The sequence below is a fragment of the Eublepharis macularius genome, chromosome 15 (assembly GCF_028583425.1).
Source record: "Eublepharis macularius isolate TG4126 chromosome 15, MPM_Emac_v1.0, whole genome shotgun sequence".
In the NCBI taxonomy this organism is placed as follows: domain Eukaryota; kingdom Metazoa; phylum Chordata; class Lepidosauria; order Squamata; family Eublepharidae; genus Eublepharis; species Eublepharis macularius.
The window spans coordinates 50,297,191-50,311,310 of record NC_072804.1 but is presented as its reverse complement, the minus strand read 5'-3'; the positions used below and the strand labels follow the sequence as shown (position 1 = coordinate 50,311,310).

At 46.8% G+C, this 14,120-nt stretch overlaps 1 protein-coding gene across 1 annotated transcript; it reads right to left on the bottom strand.

The window, feature by feature from the left end:
* LOC129343634 (phospholipase A2 inhibitor and Ly6/PLAUR domain-containing protein-like) lies at nucleotides 1–11,606 on the bottom strand. Its single transcript, XM_054999955.1, has 5 exons — nucleotides 11,512–11,606; nucleotides 4,707–4,823; nucleotides 3,889–4,044; nucleotides 1,533–1,676; nucleotides 1–576 (listed from the first exon to the last, which is right to left on the bottom strand). Exons 1-5 carry the CDS (start codon nucleotides 11,600–11,602, stop codon nucleotides 416–418), a joined length of 669 nt encoding a protein of 222 aa, XP_054855930.1. The 5' UTR covers nucleotides 11,603–11,606; the 3' UTR covers nucleotides 1–415.
* Nucleotides 11,607–14,120: the final 2,514 nt, after the last annotated feature.

The following is a 14,120-nucleotide window of genomic DNA, read 5'->3' as shown; positions in this document are numbered from 1 at the left end:
ACTTCTTTGTTTTTGAAAAACAAGCTTTTTGTTTTGTTGGTAATTTTTTTTTAAAGATCAAGAGCCTTTTTTCAAGAATAGGAAAATTTTCTGGTGTGGCAACTAATTTGGGTTTTGTTGTAAAGAGGATAATCTCTCTCTACTGCATCCATGTTTTACCTGTCTCTGTCCATGGGGAGAACTCTTAGGCAGATATGAATATTTTCAGTAAAACAAATTAGACACAAAGGATTAAGTCATCTTTTAAATTATTTTTTTGAAATACTTTATTAAATATAAGAAGTGGGGGGAGGACTGCAATGTGCAGTCCTTTTATCCCAGAGGATAAAATCTGACCACAACTCTAGTCCTCAGGAAAGAATGGGACTGTCTTGCGGTGATGCTGTTAGTGGAAGACAGAAGACGGGCGGATCCATCACAGCTCTGTTCTGGTACTTCCAGCCGGGATTGCAGGATAACACTTCACTTGGGTCAAAATATCCACTATATCCTTGGTATACTGATGGACACCAACTTTTTTAGAACAGGTCCCAGCAGTGGCACAGCCAGCAGACGCCTTGGTGAAATTCATATTGTCTGGATGAAAGAAATGGGACAGGGCTGGCTGGTGAACGCAGGGTTTAGAACTGTTGTCTTCCCCCCTCCCCCCCAAAAATCCCCAAACAAACCCAGATGCAGGGAATGAAAGCTGTAGCGTTCATGTTTATTTACCTAAATTACTTTTCTTAGGATTAAATCCAGAGAAGTTAGCTGTGTTAGTCTGTAGTTGCAAAAGAGTAAAGAGTCCAGTAGCACCTTTAAGACTAACTATCTTTATTGTAGCGTAAGCTTTCGAGAACCACAGCTCTCTTCGCCAGATGCATCTCATTATGCTGTATCGCTTTACCACTTCCCTGCGACAGCTTCTTTCGCCCTTATTCCTGCCACGGCTGGTCTGAGTGATTCTGGGGCCCCGGCCCAAAGGTGAGATGGGGCCCCAGAATCACTGCCAACCCTCCCCATCCTATCTGGGCCCTCCCAGCCTCAAGAAACAGGAAAGTGCGCAGATAGCGTCCAGCCACTGCTGGAGCCTGGAAGTGGGTGGGCGACTGCCAAGCTGCCCAGGTACTGTCCATGCAGTGCCCAGACACCGCCCAAGTGATTGTGCAGGCACATGCGGCAGTGAGTGGCTAGGAGTTGGTGAGCTTGACAGCTAGTTGCCCGGCCCCTGAGGGGGTGGGCTGATGAGGAAGCTGGCATGTTAGCCAGCTGCCGCACGGCTGCTGCCCTGTCCTGCCTAGATTATTGCAATGCCAGCCAGCAGAGGGGCAAATGCATGGCTTGGTGGCAGACAAGGCAGCAGCAATCAGACAGTGTGGGGCTAAAACCACCCCTGATTCTAACCCACTGGTGGGGCTCCAAGCGAGGGAAGGGGTGCAGACAAGTGGGAAAGTGCAAACTCTAGTCCTCCTGATTTGTTTCCATCTGCACTGCCCCCAGATAGACCAACCTCTTGAGCTGTTCCGGTCTTCCCCCCACTCAGAAGAACTTACTTATCATCAACGTTCCCGTAATTTCAAAACAATGGTCTTCGTTTCCAGAGCACAGCAAAGTATCCATGTTTCGGCACTGAGAGACTCCGAGCGCTAAACAGGATGGGCATTGGAAGCCATTCGGTGTCCTGGGGACTGCAGGCACTAGGGACAGACCAAAAATTGGTTACTTTATCATAATAACAACAACGACATTCAATGTATATACTGTCCTTCAGGATGACTTAACACCCACTCAGAGTGGTTTACATGTATGTTATTATTATCCCCACAACAAAACACCCTGTGAGGTGGGTAGGGGTGAGAGAGCTCCTAGAAGCTGTGACTAGACCAGGGCCCTTTTCACACTACCTACTTGCTTCCGAAACATCTCGAGATGTAGCACAAAAAAATGTGGAAGATAGCGTCTTCTTGTGCGAGTTTTGTGCGATGTCGCGCAAAACTCTCTCGAGAAGCTGCTATCTTCTGCGTTTTTTGCACTACATCTCACGATGTTTCGGAAGCAAGTAAGGAGTGTGAAAAGGGCTATGGGGACGAACCGCATTACGAACTTCAAAAACCCACGAAATTGGTGATCACACAATTGCGATCCGGCAGTTCGTTATTGTCCATGGCAAACGAACCAGCGTTTGGAAGAGGCCTGGTTCGGTGTGTTTGGCTGCAGTTCGGGAAGCCAGACAGTCGGGTGCCATCAATCAATTCCCCTGGAAGTGGAGCCGGGGGAATGCCTGAACTCTGTCTACGCTCCTTCTGTCGCCCTGGAAACCCAAATGGAAGCCCAGCTTACCTTGATCGGCAGGTCTTCCTTCCAACCATGGAGCTGCGAAGTGGTTACAAGTTGGGAGAGGCACCTGAACCTGGAGATCCATAAATGTATCTCCTCCCATAAATTGCCAACCTCCAGGCCTGGAGATCTTCTGGTATTACAACTGATCTCCAGTTTACAGAGATCAGATCCCCTGTAGAAAAAGGCTGTTTTGGAGGCCTCTACAGCCTCTACGGCCCCGTGGCACAGAGTGGTAAGCTGCCATACTGCAGCCCAAGCTCTGTCACGACCTGAGTTTGATCCTGGTGGAAGCTGGGTTCAGGTAGCTAGCTCAAGGTAAAATGAGTACCCAGTTTCCTGGGGGTAAAGTGTAGATGACTGGGCAAGGCAACGACAAACCACCCCGTCAAAAGTCTGCCAAGAAGACGTCCCCCCATGGCTCAGTAATGACACGATGCTTGCACAGGGGACTACCTTTACCTTTTTTTACCCAGCTGAGGCCTCTCCCCAGGCTCTACGCCCCCTCTTCCAAATCTCCTGGTATTTCCCAACCTGGAGCTGGCAATCCAACCTCCCAGTCCTACCCTTAAAATCAGCTGCAGGAGGGCTCCACTTAGATGAGAGATATGTCACTATGGAAAGTGGAGGGTTAGTTTCCCCCCACCCCTGCACAATTCCTACAAAAGAAAGGTATCGCTCAGGTTGAATTAAGTCAGGGGTATGCTGAGTGATTCTGGGGCCCTGGGCAAAAGCCATCCCCCATACAGTCTGTCTTGCTGGGGCCAAGCAAGGGGCTCCCCTTTGCCCATGTCAGGCGGACGGGAGCTGTGGGCGGGAGCTGGATGTCTGATATCCTCTTGAGGTGGGGGCAAGTAGCTGTGGCTGCAAAAGAACAGCCTAAGCCCCAGATGGGGTGAGTGTGAATGGCAGAAGTGGGATCTTGCTCATTTTCTTTCTCCCCCACCCCCATTGGAGGAGGGAGTATGTGGTTCCCTCCCCTCCACACAGCACAGGAAACAGGAAAGCTGTCCTCCTTAAGACCTCTCTTACTTTTATCTATTTATTTACTTTATTTTTACCTCATTTTTCTCCCAAGTGAGGACCAAAAGAAGCTTACATCGTTCCCCACTCTATTTTATCCTCAAAACAACCCTGTGAGGTAGGTTAGGCTGAGAGAGTATGATTGGTCCAAGGTCACCCAGTGAGCTTCTATGGCAGAGCAAGGATTCGAACCTGGGTCTTCCCGATCCTAGTCTGACACCCTAACCACAATGCATCTCCTTTTAAGGAAGAAACGGAGACTGGTACTTGTATTGTGCCAGCCCACTGGGGCTAAAAGCAGAACAGTGGGGGGGGGAGAGGAAGTGATTATTTATCAGAGAAAAAACATGGGGGGAGAGGTAACCCATTGTTCTCTAGCACTATGGTGCATATCACCTCTTCTAGCTGTTTCATAAGGTTAATGTCCATCTCGGATCACAGCTCCCTCAAGTCACATATGCCTTGGCTCATATTCTTCCAGCCCTGTATCACTTTGGGGAAAGAGCAGCTGGAGAGAATACCAAAGGAGAAGGGGTAAGAAGGGCGTACGTTCAGTTTGCTCCGAGTTGCACCCATCAGTACTGCAGCAGTTAAAGCTCGTTCGCATGGAGAAGCTCGGCCGGTATGTCATGCTGAAGGGGACGAAGTTACAGAGCAGAGATGTGGTGGCGCAGTCTTTGAAAGTTCTCGGGAAGGTCCGTCCCGCTGTGGGAAAGAAACAAAGCTCAGGTTAAGATCTTACATCACCTTGTGGGGCAGGGCGGAGAGGGGCGCTGGGGTAGCAATCCTGCTATGATTGAAAACCAAATTTTCCCACAATCCAAGTATTTAAGCTTGGAAATCTCCAACCCCGCCCCCCAAACTAAAAACTGATAAGTGGAATTGTGCTAGCGATGTAGGAACACGCCCCTTTCAAGTGATAGTTGTACAACTGGGCCCGGCCGATCTGTTCCAGCAGTATGAGCCTTCCTAGCCTTCTCTGTCTTTTTCTTGATCGGGTCTGGATTCTACACTGTTGTGTTTTTTGCCCTGTGATCCCTGCATTTCTTAGTCCCTTGAACCTTCTGTTTTTTAAATATACATACATGCCTGCCTTTGGAGTATTCATCCACTGCATCAGCACTGGGGGAGTCAGGTTGTCATTTTTGTACAAGTCAAACCAGCAGGGGTCGCCATAAGCCAGCTATGACTTGACAGCACTTTTCTCCACCACCAACTGCAGAGGAGGGAGGGGCAAGCCGCCTCTCACTCTGCAAGGATGTTGTTTCCCTTTTTAAAAAATCAGGAGATCTATTCACAGATGGATCTAATCTCCCCCCGCCCTTATTCTGCAAAGAGCAGCCCTCCAATGTGATAGAGGCACTAACCAATCTTATATTCTCCTACAATCGTAGTGCACACATCTTCCGAATCTTTGCAAGTTTGTAGATTTCCTGAGCAGGAGGTTTGTCTAGCTTGACACACCTCACAGATGAGAGAGCTCCCTGGAAAACATAAGGAAAAAAATGTCTCTTCAGCATCAACAACATTCTCTGTGCTTTTGCAAATTAAAGCTCCTTCCGAACTCAACAGGGCCTCTCTAGTGGTGGTGGTGATGAAACTTGTGGCAGTGATAGGCTCCGCTGCCTGTCACAGAGGAGCTAAACAGAGAGAGGTGCCTATGATTATCATCGGTTCTGCAGCTGTGCTTGTAAAGGTTGGTTACAGTCACCTGTGTACCTGCTTGATCATAACTTTCCCCCCAAAAGAACTGTAGTTTGGAGAGGGCGCTGAGAACCTGTGCTGGAAATTCTTACCCTCAAAGAACTGCAGTTCCAACTTCCCAGTCTGGCATTCTGGAGCAATGGTAGAAACGATCAACAGCGCAGGAAGAGAAGGAAAAAAATCCACTGCAGCCACTGGGCGGCAGTGTTGTCGCCCATGAAACAAGTTGATTCAGAGCCAAACTACAAGTGACGTCTTACACAGGTTGGACAGTAGTCGGCTTCCCTCAAGTTTTGATGGGAAATGTAGGCATCCTGGTCTTGCAGCTGTAATGGAGAGCCAAGCTGTAAAACCAGGGCGCCTACATTTCCCATCAAAACTTGAGGGAAGCCGACTAGTGTGCAACCTGTGTAAGACGCCACTTATAGTTTGGCTCTCAGAGAACCCCAAACATTTTTTCCCTTCACACCTGAATAAACCTACTCATCAGATTTCCTTCTTCCCCCTACTGCCTTTCAGCACTTCACTGAAGAAACAGGAAAGGCACTCTGGATCTTTTTAGAGTTCTTGCCTTCCAGCTCCGTTTTGCAGAAAGCCTTGCTTTCTCTTGAGGGCTGCAAATTGGATTGCCTGCTCTGGGTTGAGAAATTCTTGATTTTGGAGGTGCAATCTGGGAAGGACAGAGTTTGGGGAGGGGAGGTACCTCAGTGGTGTATAATGCCATAGAATCCACCTTCCAGAACAGCAATTTTCTCTAGGGGAACTCCTTGCCTGGCTTTACAGCACATGCGTCCCCCAGGCATGTACGATGATATCATTTCCAGGAAGTGATGTCATCATGCCACCACGGGAGCATGCTCTGGAGGCCTGTTCCCCCACCTTCCCTCCCTGACAGCCAGGTGAGCAGCGGTGGGGGGCGGAGGTGGGACTGGGGGAACCGCACCGACTGGGAGAAAGGTTCAAAGGGAGGTTAGAAATAGTGATAACCTTTCTTGAATGTGGTTGAAGGAAGGTTTTGCTTCATTTCTTTTCTCCTGATGTTTCTTTGGCTTTGACTAGTTTTACATGGTTTGAATCAATATAAAAACCTGCAACGCCTCTTTTTGACATAGTGGGATGGCAGTCTACATCATCATGAGTAATTACCCTCTTTGAAACACTTTAGCTGTTTGAAAAAAATGTCATTGAACTCCAGGGTAGATGGATAAGTCGGGCAATTTTGGTCGGTAGGTTTTGTGAAAGGATAGATGCACTGTCTATCTTGGCCATCTAAGCATCTTGAGCAGTCTCTGGGCCAAGCTACAAGTGACAAATGACACTTGAACGGCAAGTGTATTTCTCCCTGTTCACTTGCCCTCCACTCAATCCACTTGCCAGGCAGGTGTCTTTCGTCATGTGTAGCTTGGCCCTCTGTCACCAACTAAATTTAGAATGAGGGCCAAGCTACACATGACGAATGACACTTGAACGGCAAGTGGATTGAGTGGAGGGCAAGTGAACAGGGAGAAATACACTTGCTGTTCAAGTGTCATTCGTCATGTGTAGCTTGGCCCTGTGGCACTGTTTTGGAACATGTCTAACCTGCTTTTTATTTACTTCATTTATATCTCACTTTTCTCCCCCAGTGGGGATCCAAAGAAGTTTACAACATTCCCGCCTCTTCAATTTTGTTCTCACAAGAATCCTTTGAGGTAGGTTAGACTGAGGGCCAAGCTACACATGACGAATGACACTTCAACAGCAAGTGTATTTCTCCCTGTTCACCTGCCCTCCACTCAATCCACTTGCCGTTCAAGTGTCATTCGTCATGTGTAGCTTGGCCCTGAGAGTGTGTGATTCAAGGTCATCCAGCAAGCATCCATGACAAAGTGGGATTCGAAGCTGTACCTCCCAGATCCTACTCTGATGTTCTAATTACTAAATTGTACAAACTTTCTGTTCATACTACAGATAGAAACACATTTGGAAAGCTGTGGGGATTTTTCACTCTTGGAGTCAAAATGGAATTTTGAAAGCTGATTTTGAGGGGATGCTTTTTAAGAACGGTGTTGTCAGTATACATTTTGAGGCAAGAGGGCATTAGAAGTGCAAATTCAATTGTGTGTATGTGTGTGTGTGAGTCTTTTAGAAATCTCCAGAGTTGGTCAGTCTTGGATCAACCTCTGGCTTACCCCCTTTTACCTCCCCAACTGAAATGACCTTTGAGTACACAAAGCTATATTTGCTTGCCTTTATCCCCTGCTGCCGGCATTTCTCCCGCTTTTACCCTCCCTGTACTCTGCTGCTATCAAAGTTTAGATTCAAAGCTCCTTAGTTGCAGGGGACGGTCTTTTTTGTTTGACAATCTCTGCTCACCTCTCTGTGAATTCATGGAGTCAGAGAGATAAATCATAATTCTATGTGATAAAAGGCTTTCAGTTTGAGATCTGGTCCGATAAAGATCTTTCGCTATTCACTCCACCCTTGGACAGGACAGGCCACACCTGTGACCTGCCAGATGCTTCTAATCCTCCACCCAAAGCCACAAGACGTTGCCCAGCTCCTGTCAGAACCTACCAGGCTTCCCTCTGGCCCTGGCTACAGTATGGAGGCTGCCAGGTTGTGCCAAGTTCCACCCTGCCTTTACCCCCAGCCTATCAGATTTCTAGCAGTAGTCTTGAAATCCAAATTCATCAACCCCAGCAGGAAGCCAGGGTGGCATCCCTGCAGCCTGAAGTGGGGCGTCTCAGTCCTGGCAGAGCCCACTATTATTAAGGTCAAGGAATTTTGGGGCGCTCTATTGTTTTCTTTGAGGTCTAAACTGACCAAAGAACTTGTGAATAAAACTTTTCTGTCTGTGTCCTTCTCACCCCTCAGTCCATCCTATATTTTGATTGTCATAACATGAAGGCCTTGTTGTGTACAGTCAGCTTGCATTCTGAGAACAAATGAAGGCTACATATATTTCCTCTACCCTGTTCTCAGCCTTGGGTACGTTCTACCTTAGCAATGTAGAGATAACCACTGAGTCTTTCTGACAGTTTGTGTTACATGACCTGAAAGGAAACATAATCTTGACCTGTCAATCTATCGTGTTCCAAACATCATGGGACGTTCAGTGGATTGTTTATATAATTTTGTAATAATCCTTTATACTGTAAACAATTGTTGTTTACTTGCATCATGCCTGTGTGATAGAATAAACGTCGGTGCTGCCTGTTTGTTGGTATGCAGTCTGCTGTAATAGCGTGTGCATCAGGCTTATTTGGGAACTTCTCCTAATAAAACTTTTCTGCTTCTAAGATCACCAAGTTTGAAGCCCTGGTTTATTTTTCAGACAAGGAGAGAAGGACGACCTTGAAACTGGCAGGTAATAAAAGTTTTCCCCAACACTGAACCCCTCCCTTCACACTCCTGTGCCATCTGCCTGTGACCCTGCCTCTCCCCATCTGTTTGTTTGCAAGTGCACCCCTTCCTGTGCTCCTGGCTGCCCAGCGCCACCAGGGAAGAGTGTGCCGGTGTTGCAAATGGTGCTCCAGATGGTTGCAGCAACAGCACTTCCAACCACATGCAAACCCCCAGTGGTGATGATGAGGAAAGTACATGCCAGCGTTAAATCCATCAAATGAGTCCCCTTGCTGGTCTCCTACCTGTGGGAGGGGCTATATGGCCACCTGCCCCCCATGCATGATCAGCAAATCCACACCTTCACCCATTTCATGTATGCTGAAATGATATGTTTGTGAGATTTGTGATTTTATCGTATTCCTGTATTTTATCCTTTATTGTAACCTGCCCTGAGCCCTCTCATGGGGTGGGCTATAAATTAAATAACAACAACAATGGAAGAAGAATGCAACAGTAGTCCCCATTGTCATCAGGGCACTGGGAACTATTTCAAAAAAAATTGCAACTTATATGGGAAAACTGCAGCTTCGTGACATAACACCTACAGAATGGCAAAAAACGACGTTACTTGGAACAGTGTACATATTGCACCAATATCTGATTGATATTTAGGTCTTGGGTGGAAACTTGTATCAGCTTAGCAAAGCCAATCAATAATAACATGTGGCCTCTGCTTATGGTTGATAGTGTTTTGGATAATTTTAATAACAACAACAATAATAATAATGTGGCTGTGCGAGTGGGTGAAGGGAGGGGTCAGGAGCAGACTGGGGAGGGACATACAGGCAGGGAGCCTGGGTAGGAGCAGGAAGGGAGGTGCAAGTGGAGTCCTTACGGAGGGGAGGGGAGGGGGCTATTGAGCACTCTCTGGCCCAGGGCTCCTCAAAACCTGGAACTGGCCCTGCGGGAAGGACGCCGCCATCTCACAACAGATGCAGACTCCCTTGAGCCAATGTAGAATAGCATCAACTGTCTGCTCAAACCTCTGTAAGTTTAGGCCGTACTGCAGTAGGAAACTATCAAAGAAAGCATGAGAAATTTTGCCCCAGTGTCTGTGGCACGCTTGTGAAGTTGCATAAGGAACAACAACCATAACAGAAGTTGTACTCTACAGGCCAAGATACAGTCTTGTCTGCTCATCTAGGACAGGCTGTGACTCACCACAGGGCAGCAGGTAAACTTCCAAGACTGGGCAAGAACAGAATGTCTTTTGGCTAACATACAACATACTGCTATGGCCAAATGTGGGTGACTTGGTATGTTCCAATTTGCAAAAATATCTTGTTTGGTTGTAATGGGAAAAGTCCTTCCTCCCCTTCTAAAACGGTGCCAATTTGACTGCAGGATCCACAGGCTACTGGCACTGACTCTGTGTAGATGAGGTTGTGCAGATCTTGGCTAACCCTAATTCAGTTTGGCAGCAATCCAGAGTTAAATCTTTGAGACGTGCCCCAATGCTTTTTGTGCTGAGCTCCAAGGGCACTGAATTGGAAGGCTGTTTCAGAGAGCGAAGTGGAAAAGAGGACAAGGGGGTGAGACAGCACAGTGCCATCATAGCTGTCTGTTTCAACACAGGCCCCTGTACATCTGCAGCTGTGCCACACTGACAGACCTGCCGCCCTCACTATGCCTCTGAACAATTGGCTATCTGACTTGGTATTTATCATTTTGGAGACATGTCCAATCACCCCATACGGAAAAGAAAACACTTGGTGAGTTAATGTTATTTGAGCAGCTGCGGTCATTTTACTTGATCTTTGTATCCAGGAGAAGATAAAGGAATAACCATTGTGATAATCCAACTACTACTACAATTTAATCAAAGTTCTTATGTGAAATACAACTATAACCAGGGTTTTTTTCAGCTGGAAGGTGGTGGAACGGAGTTCTGGCACCGCTTGAAAATGGTCACATGGCCGGTGGCCCCACCCCCTGATCTCCAGACAGAGGAGAGTGGCGGGCAATCTAAACTCCCCTCTGTCTGGAGATTAGGAGGTAGGGCCACCAGCCATGTGACCATTTTCGCAGGGCACAATTTAAACTTTAAAAACCTGCCCCCCCTGTTCCAGCTGACCCTAAATGACATCATTGTGTGGTCCTGGAAGTGTGTGCGCACTTTGCGCACATGCACATGGTACCAGGGGCACGACCTCCCGCCAAGAGTTGCCCCCTGTGCTGGCAACCCACTGAGTTCCACCACCTCTTTTCCCAGAAAAAAAGTTCTGACGATAACTATATGCTTCTTTGTGTAAATATACAAAATTGCCATCTCATCTTATACCCATTCAAAAGCTGTTGAATATTATCATAACCAATTGAGATTCTCAAAAATTATATAAATCCAAACACTTTCTTAAAGGCATGCACAAGATAGGCAGTATGTTGCACCCTTCAATAAACTGCTGTCTTCTGAACAAAACAACTCTCCCAAAACAGTCCAAGGGCGAGCATTTGTCAATTGCAACTGGCTGTTAACACAAGGAGTGGGCGGATGATTGTAAATCTCGTTCCTGCCAAGATCTTCATCAGGGGTGTAGCCATGTCTCAAATGAGTCTCATACGATAGCACAGAAACAACATTCCATCAAAAACCCATCTTCATTGAGCCTCTACATTCAAGCAGCCTGAAAACATAACACATTTCCAAAATACTTTCTCATTGAGCCTGCAGATTCAAGCAGCCTGGATTTGGAAGGCTCAATGAGAATAATAGTTTATTGAGAGCCTAATTGCACAACCAGTGTAATTGCACAGCAGTGTTTGGGAAACTGCAAGAATATAGACAAGGGTCCAGGTAACCTTGCATGTGAGAGACCGTATTCTCAGATGTCTCCACTTTCTTGAAAGACAACAAACACAGCAATAACCCCAAACTAAGATTCTGGCCTCAATGATTCCCAGAATCCTGCCCTTTTTTTGTAGACATCAGAGAATCCAAAAGATGAGATCTACAGCAATGAGGATGTTGTTCACCCCTCAAAACCTCCCCCTTCATCTTGCACCAATTCTTCTTCCATTCCCCACCCCCACCCCCAATAAATCTACCTTGTCCCCAGGGTGCTGGACAGCTCACAGACTCACCTGTAGTTAAGAGAGCAGAGAGGAGGCAAAAGAGAAAGGATCCAGGCATGGTGTTCGGGGAGCAGTTCCACCCGCGGTGGAACTGGATCATGGAGTGCATTGAATGTAGTGATGGAGCACAGCCGTATTGGGAAGGCTAATGAGGCTGATGGGAGTGGGTGGGATGGAGAGCAGATGTGGCAACAAAGTCCTGCATGGCTAGATAACAGTCTTGCACAAGGAGAATAGGGAAAGCAACAAGACACACTCTATAGGTTAAGATTTTACAAACAGATCGGGTCAGCAGAACATTAAAGACACTTGTGCAAGCCAACCAACAGTGATAGAATAATCTGCCCTCCACCTCTACCAGGTATTTCAGGCTTGCCATGGGGCATCATCCTTGGCATGAGCCAGTGGGCAAGAGCTGAAGGACTCTTGGCTTGTGGCACTTAGCTCGGAGCTTGATGAGTTCCATCAGCAACAGATAGCATCTCCATCTGTGGCAAAGTGCATCTTCGTAGGAGGAACACCAGCTGTGGAGAGGGAAGTCTCATCCCACACTGAATGGTGCAATTGGAGCCACGCAGAACAGCAGGTTCTGTTAACTGAACTGGTGGTTCTAGTTTTACTTGCACGTATGAGTCTTTGAGAACCAGTCCTCTAATGATAGGCAGTGGAAGACAAAAGGGGAAGAATTTGAATGATGGACACTCTCATTACTGGAAATTCCAGCAATATTTGGATTCTCTGATGTGTGTGTGTTAAGTGCCATCAAGTCACCTATGGCGACCCTATGAAGGAAAGACCTCCAAAATGTCTTATCATTAACAGACTTGCTCAGATCCTGCAAATAAAGTCTTGGCGGATGGATAAGAGAGATCTTTTACGTTGTGACTAGATCATTCTGAGGATGGGTGTGTGTATCAAGTAACAGCAGCTAGACCTGTGATCCGGTGTCAACTCTGAACTGGAGTATATGAAAGGGGAATGACTATAATTCTCTGTTTCCCCCCATTGCACAATCCTGGTGGAAATTATTGCCAGTCTTGATTATGTTGGTGCAAGGGTGGATTACTATCCACCTAGCTAGACTTGAACAATGGAAAATGTTCACGTTTTTCTATTCCTTGGCTCATTCATCAACCAGCAGGCTGCAATGAAGAAATCAGAAGAAGACTGAGGGCCAAGCTACAAGTGCCAAATGACACTTGAACGGCAAGTGTATTTCTCCCTGTTCACTTGCCCTCCACCCAATCCACTTGCTGTTCAAGTGTCATTCGTCACTTGTAGCTTGGCCCTGAGACTTGGAAGAGCAGCTGTGAGGCAGCCAGATAAGATCCATAGGCTCCCATTGGGTTGAGATACCTGCAAAGTTGTGCAAAGCAGAAGAATTCATGAATCACGAGGGCTTTTGACTCTGCCACCTAATTTTTAATGATGCACGTTGTCAGTTTTTCTGCCTTTTTAATTGTACGCTGTTTTATTATTATCATTGTAGCCTGCAAAATTGCCCTAAAAACAACTAAATAAATACACATAAGCAAGCAGGTGTGATGTTACACCACAAAAGGCCAGTCCCAGTTTAGGTTGACTGCCATTGGGAATAGTAGAGAGTCACTAGTTTAGCTTGCTTTAAAAATGGAAGGTAATAACCTAATTGGTTGCTCACACATTCTGGTCCGATGCAGGCTACAGAAAGAAAGGAAAAGTCCATTGTGGAGGATAAGTTAATCAGTGGCTATTTGCCATGATGACTAAATGGAACATCCACGTTCAGAGGCAGCGTACCTGTGAAAGCCTGTTTCTGAGATGCCAAGGCAAGAGAAACCTATGACGTCTGTGCCGCTGCTGAGCTAGAAGGACCATTGGTTCAATCCAGCCAGACTCTTCTTAAGTTCCTAGGAGATAAATGAAGAGTGCAATCCAAAGCAGAGTTATATGCCCTTCTAAGTCCATCGAGGTCAATGGAAACAGAAGGGTGTAACTCAGTTCAGGATTGCACTGTAAACGTTTCCAGAGGAAGCAGTGTGTTGGGGGTGACACACCAGTGCAGTGTAAGTCCTTCAGAACAAATCTTACTACAGTCGCGAGGAAGCTGTAGGCAAGCCCCTCCCTCCAGTGCCTCAGGCCCTGCAAGAGAAAGCCGCCCTCATTTCTTTCTTATGAACCTTAGTGACATAATAAGAGCACGTCTCAAAGATTTAACTCTGGATTGCTGCCAAACTGAATTGGGGCTAGCCAAGATCTGCACAACACCATCTACACAGAGTCAGTGCCACGGTCAAATTGGCACCGTTTTAGAAGGGGAGGAAGGACTTTCCCCATTACAACCAAACAAGATATTTTTGCAAAGTGGAACACACCAAGTCATCCACATTTGGCCATCACAGTATGTTGTATGTTGGCCAAAAGACATTCTCTTCTTGCCCAATCTTGGAAGTTTGCCTGCTGCCCTGTAGTGAGGGCCAAGCTACAAGTGATGAGTGACACTTGAACAGCAAGTGTATTCCTCCCTGTTCACTTGCCCTCCACTTGCTCTCCGCTCGATCCACTTGCCATTCAAGTGTCATTCGTCACTTGTAGCTTGGCCCTCATGTGTATTCCCCCCTGTTCACTTGTGCTCCACT